Source organism: Doryrhamphus excisus, chromosome 4 (assembly GCF_030265055.1).
Source record: "Doryrhamphus excisus isolate RoL2022-K1 chromosome 4, RoL_Dexc_1.0, whole genome shotgun sequence".
Lineage (NCBI taxonomy): Eukaryota > Metazoa > Chordata > Actinopteri > Syngnathiformes > Syngnathidae > Doryrhamphus > Doryrhamphus excisus.
This window is the reverse complement of record NC_080469.1, coordinates 12,937,159-12,954,228: the sequence shown is the minus strand read 5'-3', so window position 1 is coordinate 12,954,228 and position 17,070 is coordinate 12,937,159. Positions and strand designations below refer to the sequence as shown.

At 39.3% G+C, this 17,070-nt stretch overlaps 1 protein-coding gene across 1 annotated transcript in view; it reads left to right on the top strand.

Moving 5' to 3' along the window:
• The window catches only part of LOC131128017 (GDNF family receptor alpha-2-like), a 75,657-nt gene that overhangs the window by 14,794 nt on the left and 43,793 nt on the right, over positions 1 to 17,070 (top strand). The window contains exon 3 of the mRNA XM_058070486.1: positions 1,992 to 2,078. Within this exon, the coding sequence (XP_057926469.1) occupies positions 1,992 to 2,078 (87 nt within the window). The remainder of the gene's footprint in view (positions 1 to 1,991; positions 2,079 to 17,070) is intronic.

Below are 17,070 nucleotides of genomic sequence, written 5' to 3'. Positions count from 1 at the left end.
TACCATTGGTCATACTTTAATAAACTCCCCTTAAAAGGGACCTATTATGCTCATTTTTGACCCTTTGTAATGAGTTGTGGACTCCTATAGAGCGGCTACACACAATAACCCGCACAGAAAACGTTTTTGATTTTGCAGACTCTGCACCTATTCCAGCTGTATTTCCTTTGATTTGTGCTCGATGCCAAAACGGTCTGTTTTAATTTATTCCACCTATGGCCCGCCTCCGGGCGTGCCCACTCCGCTGTGATTGCTCACACACCCAAAGTGATGCCTAACAATGAACCATATAAGGAAGTCCGCCTCTCTGTGACATCACAAAGGGGGCACTTTTTCCACTCCCTTTGAAACCAAGCATTTTTGAGCCATCCCAAACTCACTTCCAAATACTAATACTAATAATAATGAGCAAACCTCATTATCTGAAACGTTGGCATTGTTTAACACAAGAATACAACATTCTAACTACATTTATAGGTCAGACAAGTGGAAAAAGCATTATAGGTCACCTTTAGGTGGTTCAACGGTTCACAGGTTAACCTGATATGCTCAATGATTGGGCAATGCTAAATCACAGTTTCTGCAACAAGGATGTGGGTGGAGAATGGTAGGATAGAATAATAAGTCATACAACACAACACAGAACTCTTAAAAGTTGGCTCCACAAATACGGATTTTGACCAAACTTGTGTATGATGAAGACATGAGTGTCACACCCTGTGTGGGTTCCTGTGTGACAGTTTGTCTGAATTTCCTGTCTGGGCTTTGGTTTACTTTTTAGGACACTCTTATTTTGTATTGGACTTCCTGTTTTTGCCCTGTCTTCCTTCGTTGTCCCAATCATCCACACCTGTCCCTAATTTGTGTCTATTTAGTTCAGGTGTGTGCGTCTCCCTGTGTTGGATCATTGTTGTTTGTCCGTCAGCTACCTGAGTTGCTTTTCGCTGCTGCTGCAATTACTGCACAGAATAAACATTATTTACCTGCTATTGGTCCTGCTCTCTGCATCCTGGGGTCGAACCTTAAAGCAATGAAGCCGAACCGTGACAATGAGCTTTGATGAGCTCCATACCACATGTGAATTTAAGCACATTTACTTACGTAATGTATTCACTTACAGCGCAGCCTTGCCACATCCAATATGGTGGCAATGTTGATGTACGTCCACTGAGCACTACGTATATGGTTTTGACAACAGTGCTTCCAGTTTCCCAGTGTGCTATACTGTACTGTTGTTGTAAATATATGCTAAATCATGGTTTTATAACGATCCCAATCACCCGTGAGTGAAATCAGTCAATACCAATACCGATAACTTGGTCAACGTGTACGTATATACCTGTATATAGTGTATATAAATTCTGATTAGTATTACCTTGTTTTTGCACTTTATCTGCTCTTGTGTGCTTTCAACTATAGAAATTTCCCCTGGTGGGAATAATAAAGGCATTTCTTATCTTTAGTGGTGCCCCTCACAGGCAGAGATGTACTATATGTGTGGTACCTTCACTCTAGGTGCTCTGTTTTGCTTCACACTCTTTATATAGTACATGCATCAAGTCATACGTCGTGTGTGTGGGGGTGCAAGTTCATCACTGCTCACAGCTTTCATTTTTCAACCAGGATTCTAATGCAAAACCATCGCTGGCTGGTGAGTGAGTCCCATTCACATCGAATGGCTGTGACTGTTAAATGTGGGATTAGGGACAACACAGAAGCACACAGAAGGACTGCTAATTCGATTCTTTGAATTTTTTTTTTTGGTTTTTGTTCTTCTAAACAGCATCTCAGTTATAAGAAAAGAAAATGTGCTGTTGCTTTTGTGGCACTACTACATCAAACCACACAAGGTCCAAATACATTTTAAAAGGAAAATACATAAAGACGAAGAGCCTTTTTTTTTTTTTTTTTTAATGAAATGAATAATGAAATGTACCAAACTCTTGGTTGCATGAGTTGAGTAATTGATGTGGCTTATTCTGTCCTTTAAGGTGGAGACATGGATGACTCATCCCCATATGAACCAGTTCCACCCGGCCGACACCAGGATGCTTTCCGCTTGGCCTCCATCTCTTCAGGTAACTGCCCTTGGACTCTAACTTCACCCTGATAGTTATATGCAATTGATGTACAGTATGTTTAGTTTACCATTTACATTATATGGAGTCGAGTGTGTCTCATTTATCCAGAATACCAAATTATGTGGGTGGTGGTAGTGCAGTTGTAGGCGAGGGGGATGGTGTGATGTTTTTAAAAATAGATCAAATGGTCATTAAAAATATTAAAAATAATTAGGGCCCTATTTCTGGTTCATCAAGTTCCAATGATTTTGTCTGTATAGTATAAATTCCTGTAATGGACCAAATAGCCAGCAAGGTCAGCCTGTTTCTTATTTAGTGCTTATGTTGCCTGTCTGTCGTGTGGCATATGAGGGTTGTTCGCCTGTAACATAAACTATAGATCAACCCCACATTGGATTTCATCTTTACTAATTAAACAGCTCGGGCTCAGCAGGCAAGATATGTAATAATTTCAACACCACTTGGTGATTATTACCGTCATGGTGTCACTGATTAATGCAGACGTTACATGTAAGCAAAGCCACATGGGTTGATGCTGTTGGACAGGAAAGAGATGTCTTCCCACTTCATTGTAGAGGCCTGCAAGCTGCACATTCAATGGTTTGCTTTCATCCTCTTCTGACAAGACATTACCAGAGGGATGTTCTCTTACTTTTTTACCCCTGTTTTTTTGCCACAAGCAATCTATAAACACTAAAGACAGCATATTTTTTCTTGGTTGTTGCTCGTTTTGTAGGGAGGTACCACAAAGGACTGCTTTTTTGCATAATCCCCTTAGCTTGGAATCAGCAGTGCATCACTTGGTTTTGCATTAAAATGTTTGCACGACAAAATAAAGGAATGAAAGATGATTAGAATTGCTGTATGAATGTATGGATTGATTATTTTAGAATTAGTAGAAACATTTTATCTATTAGTGTGTCAAGCGTAAAAAAAGTGAATCCTGTCTACATTGTTGATGTGTTGACCTGAATATAAGACATTATTTCGTCTGTCGAAAACAGTCTTATATATAATATAAGGACATCGCCTTATATGTGCGGTTGAGAGATGTATTCCATCAAAACAACATGTGCAGTCAAATGACTTCCCCTCAAGGGACTCTGAGCTTTTCTTCTTGTCACACACACCAGTGACCCCAGAAATGTACAAGTTCTACTGTACTCCTTTTTGGCACATCAACATAGTGTCTACGGTAGCTACAGTATGTATCTAAAGGTGTCTGTCTCGGTGATAGCCAACCAAAGACCAGACGCTGTCATATGTTCATTCAAATCAAATGCACAATTATAGTCTACCAATTTCTGGCAGAAACAAAACACACACCACAGTGTACTTAGTTTGTTAAACTGTAGCAGGGGAGTCATTAACCCATCCATTTGGATTCAGCTGTTTCCTTCATTCTCCCCAAGGTGAAATATTGTATTTGCTCCGAGAAATCAGTTAAGCTGCCAGCTTACCTCGTTATTTATCATTTCTGAGCTCAGAGTAATTGATTGTGGGCCTGAAAGAAAACCATATGTAATTATTTGTATTGCTTTAATTAAATTGTTCACAAAACTGCACACAATTAGTCATTCATTCATTCATTTTCTATGCCGCTTGTCATCACAAGGGTCACTGTAGTTTGCTAGAGCCTATCCCAGCTGACTTTGGATGAGAGTCAGTCATGCATACGTCTATATGTATGAATGAGACTTGTATGGAATGTATGTAATATTTTAGGTACGTTTTTTGACTGCGTAGAAACATGTAAAACACCTACAACAATGATGGTAAACATTTTGTTTAATGAATACCTGAAAGCACATAATTAATTCATTCATTTTCTACCGCTTATCCTCACGAAGGTCGTGGGGGGTGCTGGAGTCTATCCCAGCTGTCTTCGGGCAAGAGGCGGGGTATACCCTGGACTGGTCACCAGCCAATCACAGGGCACATATAGACAAACCATTCAACCACTCCCACTCACATTCATTCCTATGGACAATTTGGGTTGCCAATTAAACTAGCATGTTTTTGGAATGTGGGAGGAAACCGGAGTACCCGGAGAAAACCTATGCATGCACGGGGAGAACATGCAAACTGTACACAGAGATGGCCGAGGGTGGAATTGAACTTGTGTCTTTTAGCTGTGAGGCTAAAAAGGCAGAACTATCCATCTTATTAGAGCGTGTGGGTGTACCTAATGTTTTGGCCACCTTGGGAATAAGCTGCAAGCATGCAAGTGAGTTTTGTTTTTGTGTTAGAAATATAAGGCGATGCCTCAGGTGTTACTTACATCTATTTTACTTGAACCTGCCCTTTTTCTCTGTTGTAGCCACTTATATTTTGCATTCACTCAGACAATAAGGCAATGATTCACTTCAAGCTGCGGGCTCTGCAGGAACACTAGTCGCCCTTAGTGAATTCATCCGCATTAGCAGCAACTTGCCTAAAGATGATTTCATCACAAGCAGTAAAAATCAGTGCCTTAGCAGGACTTGTACTTCCAAATGCATCCTTGCTGAGACCTCTATCAAGCAGTGTTATTAGTGTGATGACTGGTGGCGCTCTAGAGGCCTGCTAAGCACAAGACACTGCGAGGTCCTTTTTTGTCTTGGAGTGCCACTTGTAAGTCCTGTTTGCCATAAAATTATTATTGTCATTTAAATGTAATATATTCATTTTGAACACTGCAATGCCAAAACAACACAATCCATATCTTAATAGGCTCAACATTCAATTGAACTAGTCCCCTTTTATGAACTCAAGCAATAATCTTTTATAACTATCATTCAACAATATGTACTGATTATGTTGAACATGTGCTAATTCTGACATCGATGGACACTTGTACGCTTTTAGAATTTTAACAAGAAAACATCTCAATAGACTTGATATTCTCCCTGTGTAATTGGTGCAAATAAGTCTGCTGTAAGCTGAGCTCCGTTATGCACACATGAATACACAGACAAATTGATGAGTTAAAAACCTGCAAATCGGCCTGCATAAAGATTTGGGCATACAATCATTTATAATTAGCTCATTACACAGTGTGTCTCTTAGGTTGGCAATCTATTTGTGCCTTAGCACCCACCACCACAAATGGCTATGTGATGTCAGCATCCATCCAGGCATCCATCCATCCATCCATCCATCCATTTTCTGTGCCACTTATCCTCATGAGGGTCGAAGGTATGCTGGAGCCTATCCCAGCTGTCTTCGGGCGAGAGGTGGGGTACGCCCTGGACTGGTTGCCAGCCAATCACACTCACATTCATACAGACACATATAATTTGCATAATTTCCCATGACACATGTAATTGTAATGGGTGTTGTAGGCAAGAAGAATACCATGGAGGAGATAAAAAGTAAGCAAAAAATACAAACAACAAAACTATGAGGCGTTTGATAGACAATGGCAACTTGGTTAGCATCATTAATTTGTTCAAAAAATTTGAAATGCATATTAATACATGTAAATTAGTGTTGGGTGATATTTTTTATATACCGGTATTGAGTCTTCCAATGATGATGATGAAAATGATTCATACCAGTATAAATGACAAATGTAAACAAGCCAAGTTGTGCGCCGCAGCAGACTTTGATATGAAATGCTGTCGCTGTGAGGAGAAGGACCGTTCGTGTAAGGAAGTATTTACTCAGCAGACCACTCTCCCGATAAACACCAAACCTTAAAGGGGACCTTTTATGCTCACTTTTTAATAATAATAATAATAATAATAATAATACATTTTATTTGTATAGCGCTTTTCAAAATACTCAAAGACACTTTACAGAAGAATGGAGTTGAATAAAAGCAAGTAAACAGAGCAAAAGATACATTAAAATACAACATTCATTTGTTAATACACAGTTAAAACATGAGCAGGTCTGTGAGATATGGGGGGGTCAGATCGTGGAGGGCTTTGTAGGTTATGAGAAGAACCTTGCAGTGAATGCGTTGAGGGACAGGAAGCCAGTGGAGGTTTTTAAGGACAGGGTTAATGTGTTCACGGGAGCGGGTGGAGGTGAGGAGGCGGGCAGCGGAGTTCTGAATATATTGTAGTTTGTTGAGGTTTTGGAAGGTGTACCGTAGAGAATACTGTTGCAGTAGTCCATTCTGGTTGTGATGAATGTGTGGATCAGGGACTCACCGGCAGAGAATGTAAGTGATGGACGGAGTCGGGCTATGTTCTTAAGATGACCCTTTGTATTGAGTTGTGGACTGCTATAGAACAGGTACACACAATAACCAACACATAAAGGTTTATATTTCCTCCAGAATCTGCACCTATTCAAATGTAGATCCAAAAGTAGAGACTGTACAGTTACGTCAAGACTTCACGTGAAGCTAATTGCTCCGCGACGTGGTGAATGACGCATAGATCGTGAGACACAACAAATCGATACTTAAATTCGTTGTCAACACTTTCAATTTTTATCAATTTTTATCAATTCATTGTTGCAGCTGTTGTCTATTTATGGAGATTTTCAGGCAGGCAGCCAGGAAAATTTGAAAAAAATGAGTTTCAAAACTGCTTTTCAAAATTGCAAAAAGATTGCCTTGCTCGTCACCAAAAGGATTTATTCCTGACATAGCTGATCTTCTCGATGTCCCTGTGTTTGCTGAGTCTCACCTGTTGCTTCTGACTAGCAGTCTCTCCAGCATGTTGGCTGCTGTCCTCCTCTCTTGTCCTACATCACCCTGATTGCCCGCTACTATCTTTTTCTCCTGACCTGCTCTGGGCTGCCTCAGCTGCCACACTAGTTGAGGCCTGCAAATTAATGGTCACACTGTTAGATGTCTGTTCACTGTGTTTCTGAAACATCTGCACCGTTTTGGAGTACTTTTTTTTTTAGCTCATTACTAATGGGTGTTAATTATTTATGAGCAGAACCGCTCTAAACGCCTGAAGTAGTTGGCTAGCTCGACAACCAGTGTGAGTTGATGTCTATGCCTGGGGTCACAAACCTTTTTTCTTGTGAGAGCTAAAATGCAAATGGCCTAAAGCTACTCATTGTTGTAACATTTATTTTCATAGCCTATTTCAACTGAATATGCTTGTTTTACCATAACATTAACAACCTTTTAGTATGCACAGCTCACATTTTGTATTTAAACATGAACAAATATTGTCCAGCTGTATTGTTTGTTATCAGAAGTAACTGAATATCTGAATGGATGATATATTAGTTAATGACAACACAACTGAACACCAAATGCAGTTTTAAAATGAAACATTTCATTGTTAAGAGAGAAAAAAATACAAACTTACAGTAGATGACCCTGTGTGAAGTGATTGTGCCTCAGCAGCAACAACTGCAATCAAGCCTTTGCAATAACACAAGTCTCTTACAGGGTTGTGGAGTAAGGATTCATGTCAGGACTTTGACTAGGCCACTCATAGGTTTTCTTTAGCCATTCAGAGGTGAACTCAGAACCCAAGTTGGTTTTCAGCTTGAGGTCATGGACAGATGGCCGGACATTCTCCTTCATGCCCCAGACCATCACCATATTTTACTGTTGATATGATGTGTTTTTGTTTGCTTTTTGTTCAGTAGTGGTTTTCATCTTGGAACTCTGCCATGCAGGCTGTTTTTGCCCAGTGTCTCTTCAGGGAATTTTCGTTGGCTGGACAGTCTTGGGAAGGTGCACCCCTGTTACATGTTATCTCGGCATGATGTCAAGCTTTTGAGGTTCTTTTGGTGTACTTCACTTTGCCAGGCCAATTTAGGTGATTTCTTGATTGAGAACAGGTGTGGCAATAATCAGGCCTGAGAAATTGAACTTGTGGAAGAAGACGGACAATCACTTATTCACGCAATAATTCATTCATTTTCTACCGCTTATCCTCGCGGGGGTGCTGGAGCCTATCCCAGCAGTCTTAAAGCGAGAAGCGGGGTACACCCTGGACTGGTCACCAGCCAATCACAGGGCTGATAGACAAACAACCATTCACACTCACATTCATACCTATGGACAATTTGGAGTCACCAATTAACCTAGCATGTTTTTGGAATGTGTGAGGAAGCCGGAGTACCCGGAGAAAACCCACGCATGCATGGGGAGAACATGCAAACTCTGCACAGAAATTCCCGAGGGTGGAATCGAACTTGGGTCTCCTAGCTGTGTGGCCTGCGCGCTAACCACTCGGGCTCACCGTGCAGCTTCATGCAATAATAAAAAAATGTATTGTTTTATGAAATGAATGTTTGGGAAACACTGTTATATGTTGGCCTCATCAAAGCTGGTTCTGTGTAAACAAAAGCCATCACATTTGCTTTAATCCACCCCAGTTGGTTTTCCATAAATACAACTAAACTCCCAATTATTCCAAGCTAAAGTGTCACCAACCAACCTCCTGGCTTCACACAAAATTAACTAATTAACCCAAAATTCTATCCAGGGCCATTATTTTTTATCTTGACCTAAATGAATGCACTTTCTTTTTTTGAGCACCATTTGATTTTACGATATCTGACACCCATGTACACTATTTTGCATGTGCACAACATGCACATCATTATTATTGTCCTAAATTTGTCAACAAAAAAAAACACACACACATTAGATTCTTTCATTCATGTCACAGGCATGCTCAACTAATTTTGTTCACATAGCCAGTACTCCATGACTCTGCTGCATAATATAGCGCTTTAAACACAGCATGTCTTTCATGTGTGAGCAGAACACTTCAGTACCTTAAATTGAGTCACTCCATGGGTTTGTGCATACACACAAAGCTCCTGTAGATGTAGTGGTGCTCATGTTGTTTAAGTCTGTTTTAAGTCTGTCGCAATTCCCATGACAACATGTTGCTGACTGGCTGTGCTTCTAGTTGGACAGAATGAGGGAAAGTTAAGATGCAATTATATACAGTACAGGTGGTCCTCGGGTTACGGCGTTCCCTGTTATGGTCCATACACACGAGACTTGCTTCATAACTAGTTACAGTGTGAAGGCTACACACATGTTCAGCACAACAATGCGGGTATGCCTTGTGCTGCACGGAATAAGACAGTCCGTACCTGCTCAGCAACATTGAGGAAGATACATGGCAGCATGCCAGTGGTGCTAGTGCTTATCAGTTAACTTTGTACGCTTCATTATGTCTCCCAAGCTGCAGTACGACGAAGAAAAGGAAATCATCACCATAGAATTGAAAATGAACATCAACGTACGATGCACGTGCAGGCCTCGTACTTATGCCTTGTACACCGCACGAGTGACGTGTCCCCCTCCTTGCTCTTGCAACTCCCTCCCCACAATTTTGGAAAATCGTCGCGGCCACGGCCACCACAAAACACGTATAGTGAGCACCTCTTAATACAAATACAATCCAGATTCAAGATGCCATTTTTTGAGTAATATCTTTTTTTTTGAACTTCAAATGGATATTTATTCACCGATATCACAACATTTTGATTAAATGTATATAACTTCTTAGCTGGGATAGGCTCCAGCATACCCCTGCAACCCTAGTGAGGATAAGTGGCATAGAAAATAAATGGATGGATGGAACTTGTTATTTTTTTTTGAGTAATATCAATATCAATATTTGAGTAATATCTTTATGATCCTTGTGTAGACATCTCATATAACCACCAACGTTGCAAGTACCACATCTAAACGGATAATTCTCAACTGCCATACAACTTTAATAAGAAGTTAACTGCTGTAAAAACTAAAAAAAAAAACAACATCAAATGTACTCTTACATTAAAAAAAACAACTGACCTATGTATACATGCTAAACAAGCACATGAAGATTACAGCTTGTGCTGAAAAGAGGAAAGGCTAATTGCCGACAATTTGTTTTTTAATTGATTAATTGTAGACAGACAAAGTGACAGCAACCACAGTGGCAGCTCTTTCATCAACATTTTTTTTCTTAAGCGCTTTGTGCAGTACCTTGAAAACTCTGTGTAGAATGTTTCATCAAAAAGGGATATATGCACTAAAGCAGGGTGTCCAAGGTTTTCCACCAAGGGCTGCCTATATTGAAAAATGAATGGAGGCAAGGGCCATGTTTCTATTTTGTAAAGCAACACATATGGGTATGCTAAGAAGTTATATATATTTCAAGAAAAATTAATCTCTTTTTCCCACTTTGTGCTGTTTTTTTCTAAATATTTAATCTTTCATCCTCAATAATCTTCCTCAATGTTATTTTATGACTAGATTCCCATAATATTGATACTTCATTCCCATAATATGAGAATATATACTTTAAAAAAATTACAACTTTATTCTGTTTTGTATGTTTCTCATAATATTCTGACTTTAACAAGAAAAGTTAATCTTTTTCCCACTTTGTGCTGTTTTTTTTCTAAATATTTAATCTTTCATCCTCAATAATCTTCCTCAATGTTATTTTATGACTAGATTCCCATAATATTTATACTTCATTCCCATAATATGATGATATATACTTTAAAAAAATTCAACTTTATTCTGTTTTGTATGTTTCTCATAATATTCTGACTTTAACAAAAATATTTGTTTGCTATTTAATTAAACATGTTTTTGATTATTTTGTCTTTAAAATGTCAACCCAATGCAAGTAACATTGCATTATTTTTTTGTAATATTTTGACATGATTCTCATAAAATTACAGCCACTTTTTAGAATTCTTTTTCAATTTCCAACTATCCTCCCCCCCAAAAAAGATCAATTGTATTTGTTGTTTTGTTTCTCATAATATTATGACTGAAAAAACATTTTTTTCTCTTCATATGATACTAAAATTATATTATTTCCCCTTTTATCTCCTTTATTATAACATTTTCTCATTCAAATACAACTTAACATTACAACTATTCTTAATATTTTGACTTCATTCCAGTAAAATTACTGCAGATTTTTAAATTGTTTTTTGTCTTTAGTTTTCATGTGCCAGTTAAATGGCCCTGCAGCATCTCTTTGCACCCCCCCCCCCCCAAAAGCCTAATGTGTTTCCATTCAGTGACCCGTGGCAGAGACGACTAGTGTGTGAGCAAGTGATCGAGAGAAAAAAAATTGACAACTTAATCTCCCATCTTCATTTCACTGGCAGTGGTGTCACTTAATTGAGGACTCCTATGACAGAAGTGAATGATGTTGCAAGAAATGAGAATATGTGTGAAATGTTTTTCTGTAAATATATTACTGTCTCTGATGACGTCATTATAATAACTAGCATGGAAGTGACCTCGCAAATAAACAATACTCTATGTATGACAACAACATACATTGCATTTTTAGGGCTGTAAAATGATTACAATGTTTAATCATATTAATCACAGTTTTCAAATTAATCATGATTACTCATCATTTGCAAATATGTCTGAAATATATATATATATTTACTGTATGTATGACAGGACAGGATTGTAACCTATATATTAACTGAAAATTAAAATGTCTTTCAGTTTATTTAGACTACACATACGCACATAATAAAGATATTGCGATGATCGGCGTTCCGAGTGTCCATGAATGCACCTCAAGACTGTGTTGGCAGTGTTGGCATTGCACTGCTCTTGATGTGATCAGAATAAAGCTGTAAAAGAGCGTCAGGCGCCATCTTGCCGTCATAATAGAGAGGTGTGACCAGCCAGGATGTGTTAATTCCACAAAATAATGTGTTATTTTTGACAGCTATATGATTTTCTTCTATGTACACAATCTATTGGTCGTTTACGATGACTTAAATGATATATACCAACATACCAACCACACAATATGTCACACATAGTAGCAATGCCTATAAAAGACCACCTCCTGCGTTCTGATGTGTCGATCAGACATCAACTGGTGAGTCGTCGTACTTTATTTGTGCGTTATCAATACTGTACTGTATGTGGTTGTAGTTTGCATTGGAGGAGAACTGCACCGCAATGAACTGAATTGCTTTGTGAGAGTGTCAATCAAAACCATTATGGTTTACAACTGTATACAACTTTGAGATCTGTGGTGATTGAAGCACTCCTTAACATTTGTCTCTACTTGGGTATTGTTGGTTTTAATGGTGGTCTTGATGTAACAGCTGCTTTAAAATGAAGAGCATTAGCCTTCAACTCTTTTTCAAGCAAAGAGTTTTATATATACGGTACACATAATCCAAAGTATTCACTATTCAGATGTCCTGGCCTCATGGGAAATAGGCTGCTAATGGAACTTTAAGCTTTGAAAAAAAAGAGAACATACTTTCCTCATTTCCCTGATGCCATACAATCCACATAAGAAGTCAAACAAAAAAAAAGATGAAGCTCAGGAGTACAATAGGAAGGAACATTTGTCTTATTTACAGTCCTACATGTGGTGTTGGCAGACAGCTCCTCGCCCCACCGAGTTTAGTTACCTTAGAAGATGAATCATCTTCGCTTCCTACTGTGGTTCTGCTTCTTTTTTTTATGCATTTGTATCATTTTTGTGGGTTAGTGATAAAGGCTGCAAATCACATTACATCTACCTCGGCAGGTTCGGTTGGTTAGCTTCGTTCTTGGTGGAGTCGAGTCCTTGTGGACAACACTTGCAGCCTCATGTGATTGGCTGGAACACGATAGAGTAGTACAGTGTTTTTCAACCTTTTTTGAGCCACGGCACGTTTTTTTACATTGGAAAAATCTTGTGGCACACCACTAACTAAAAATGTTACAAAATGTCACTACGACCTCACAAGTGCATCAATAAGTATATCGGAGGAACAAGGTAGGTGTTGCCACACACACCAATATTACATTGCTCAGCCAGTCTTTACACCACAGACACTCAACAGTAGCCACATTTTTACATGACGAGTTTTTCTCTTTCCGAATGACCTTTCGGGAAACAATGATATCCGTAGAAAGGAATATTCCAATCTCTTGTCTACATGCGCCATGAAAATCAAACAGAATATCCAAAAGGGCATGCAACACAGTAAAAACAGTAAAAACAGTAAAACGTAAAAGTTTTTCTTTCACTTGTTGGAATAACTCCGTATTGCCAGTTTTTCGTCTGTCCAGTCTTGAAATTTAGTTTGAATCAAAAACAAACTTTGCTTAGTCCAGTGCCGATTGCTGGCCTCCGTTTTTGAAACTGAAGAACGTTTGGAGCTGCGTGTTACGTCATATCTGAGCATGCGCTGAAAGAACGCACCCGGGATAAATTAGAAAAGATCAAATTCAATCTTGCTAATATTTTATAATTAAAGTCGGGACATGTTTTGTATAGATATATATTTTCTTTTTTAATAAAACTGCACTTGTGAATAAAGTATAGAAGGGTTTAGACTCTGTTTCACAGATGGCGCTAATGCATACGAAAGCTGCTTGCCAACCGCCAATAAACAACAGAAGAAGAAAAACACCACGAAGAAGAAGGCACCCTGACAACTTTCCGTTTGAGCGGGCACAAGATACCTCAATCGGACTGGTTAAAGCAGGGGTCTCAAACACGCGGCCCGCGGGCCAAATGACACTTTGAGGCCCCCGCCTTGATATGAAAGTTTGATATGGATGCTGTATGGTATCATGTACCCAGAAAAAATTATTACGTTCTATTAATGTTCATGTTAAAGGTTAAATAACTGTTAATAGTTATCCTCCCTATCCGTGTGGAAGTGGTAAGTTTTTGGCTTAAGTTCAAAAGAAATAACTTGAAGGCTACCGTTTAGGTCGCTAGCTCTCTAGTTTGCGAGTTAGCATGTGTCTCAAGACCCTGCAGTTGCGCAATATGTTGTAAATAGAAAGAGTATAAATGTGACTATAGTCGTGTTTTGTCATGTCTACAGGGCTCTAATAATGCTTTGTTAATTTTAATCTGAAAAAAATAATTTGTCTACCCACCAACTATATGTGGTTTCTTAAGTTTTTATTATTTGCGGTTTTATTATTATTATTATATTTATTTATTTATTACTGATTGATTGATTTTCTTTATTCTTGATTTGTTTATTTATTTTTCATCTTATTTTGTGTAGAAAAATAAAAAGTAAGATATTTGAGAACAGTGGAATGTTTTATCAGAGCTTTTCTTGTAGAAAATTGGAACCCAAAGCGACGTTTTTTAAAAAAAATTGTTTTTAATAAATGCGTTTTTTTTTTGAAAACCTAATGCGGCCCGAGACCCAAGCTCCAGTGGCCCCCAAGTAAATTGAGTTTTTAGACCCCTGGGTTAAAGGAATATTCCATCCCTGTTCAATTCTTTCCGTTTGAGCAAATAAACCAAATGCAATTGGAATATTTGGGTCCATGTATACTATTGACATAATGGCTATTGACATTCATTCATTCATTTTCTACCGCTTTTTCCTCACAAGGGTCGCGGGGGGTGCTGGAGCCTATCCCAGCTGTCTTCGGGCGAGAGGCGGGGTACACCCTGGATTGGTCGCCAGCCAATCACAGGGCACATATAGACAAACAACCATTCACACTCGCATTCATACCTATGGACAATTTGGAGTGGCCAATTAACCTAGCATGTTTTTGGAATGTGGGAGGAAACCGGAGTACCCGGAGAAAACCCACGCATGCACGGGGAGAACATGCAAACTCCACACAGAGATGGCCGAGGGCGGGGGGCTATTGACATAATATTTGCAAATGATGATTAATAAATGTTAATTATAAAAAGTGATATTGGATAATTCCTCACGGCACACCTGACGGTTTCTCAAGGTACACTAGTGTGCCGCGGCACAGTGCTTGAAAATCACTGGAGTAGTAGACACCATGTAACAAAAAAAACGAAAACCTTTGTAGGAGACTTTTGTGCAAGTCCCATACAGTATGTTGTGGTCAGGACTCCATCCCCCATGTTGCACTACGACCTCATCAAAGCACAAATGAATGCCGCATTACATACAGCATGCATTAGATATCATTAAGTGTAATTGTTAATATGCTGTGAACGAAATGCATTGTAGTCTTTTCACCCAGTGCTGAGCTAATTAACTTTATTAGGAGCAGAGGGCAGCTTAGAATGGTGAATACCAGGGTTGCTCCAGGAATTAAGTTGGACATCTTTTAGTCTGAGCTACTAACTCTCGCCAGTAAGCTTCTCATCGCCGCTCAGTGTGCCTCCTATCCAATTAAATTCCAAGAGCTTTCCACTGCTGGTGGAAGAAAAAAAAAAAGAAGCAGTTTAACGGCCATGTGCGGCAGGCTGTTGAAGTGTTTGACATTTCCACATTGTCCTCCCAACAATTACCATTACTTAGGTCTTTTTATACATGCAGCTAACGTGGCTTTCTAGTCATTAGGGCTATGAGGGTATCTCTGCATGGGTTTGGCTGCGCATGATTTGCTTTGCATACTGTACAGCTTGTGTGTATTTATATGCTTCATTATTATGTGTGGATTGCAGTGTCAGCCTTCGCTTTTTGAAGCTTACTTAAGCAAAACCTTTTTGTGGGGGGGGGGGGGTAATCAGCATGTTTGAAGTGGTGACTTGTCCTTTCAGTTTGTGGTCCTTCTTTGAGCAATTTGTTGTGTTAGTTAGTGTTTGACCCGACATACACGCACACACACACACACACACACACACACACACACACACACACACAGACACACATTGTGTGTGTAGAAAACCAGTGTGCCTTGAAAAATCAGTTAAATTTGTCCATAAATGGCCAGTACTTGGCCAGTAAAATAGCTGGAATGGAATGAGTTAACCCATCCATCTATATTCAATGCCGTTCATCCTCACTAGAATCGCGGGTATGCTGGAGCCTATCCCAGCTGTCTTTGAGCGAGAGGCGAGGTACACCCTGGACTGGTCAGCAGCCAATCACAGGGCACATATAGACAAACAACCATTCACACTCACATTCATACCTATGGAGAATCTTCCCGATCTCCTGACTGTGTGGCCTACATGCTAACCCCTCGTCCAGAAATGAGTTAATTATGTTTTCAAAACTGCTAGATTGGATAAAAAAGATACTTTTTTGAAACAAGGCTCCATGTTGCGGCGGCCTTTCTGCAGGTCGCTGGTGTGTGTAAGTGTAAGAATGCATTAACTCGCTTGGCTCTGTCTCATTTATCGGCAACTGTAGCATATATAAGACGATCATTGCTATCAGGCTGTGTACTGTTCTGCTCTGGGTTATAATGGTAATACAAATATTGAATTAAAACATGAAGAATAAGAAACAGAAGCAAGTTTGCACAGGAGTTGGCTGCAGATGGTCATACAGTAAACAACTTGAGTATTTAGAAGTGTGCTTCGTAATAAACTGAAATCCCATTTCTCCTCCTGCCCTGACTCTTCCACACACATTTCCATTCATACTTCACACAGCAAAATGTTCTCATTAGATGATACTCACACTGGCTGCTTTCACAGCAATCATTTCCAACTCAGAGGTAAAGTTCAGCTGGTCGCGTCGAGGACGACGACGCTCTTGAACTCTTCCTCTGATGACGTCTTTAAATAATTTGCCATCTGAGGCTTAGGGGAGATGATGTTGTAGACCATCTTTTCGCCTTGTGCAGACCCCGCTGTGAAGGCGAGCGCAGCGTTAATGACTGATGAGGCCTTTGACACAGCGATGCTTGACATGCTCCTCGGGGTCCGGACTAAAGACTTCCCTAACAAGCTCTTGCACACTCACCCAGGGCCATATTAAATCCAAACTTTGGCACCCTTCCTAATTACTGAGAACATACGCAGAGCCAAGAGCCTCTTTCCTAACCTGGGATGAACTCCCCCCTCTGCAGCTCTGCGTCCCTTGAGTAAGGGATGATATATGAAATGCAGAATTCAAATTAGGCTGACGGAAAGCAATTACTTGGGAAGGAAAAGAACATACTCTTTGGGAAAAAGAGGGTGAACAAAACATGAAATTGCAGATAGATTGTTCAGTGGAACCTCTGTTTTTTTTTTTTTTATTAATCAGTTCCAAAAGGTCAAACGAAAACCGAATTATAAGAAAACCAGTTACATTTTTCCTATAGGAAATATTGTAAATCCAAATAGACACCCAAAAATATTCAACAAAAATATTTAGAGAATATTTAGAGGTTTGCACGCATGAA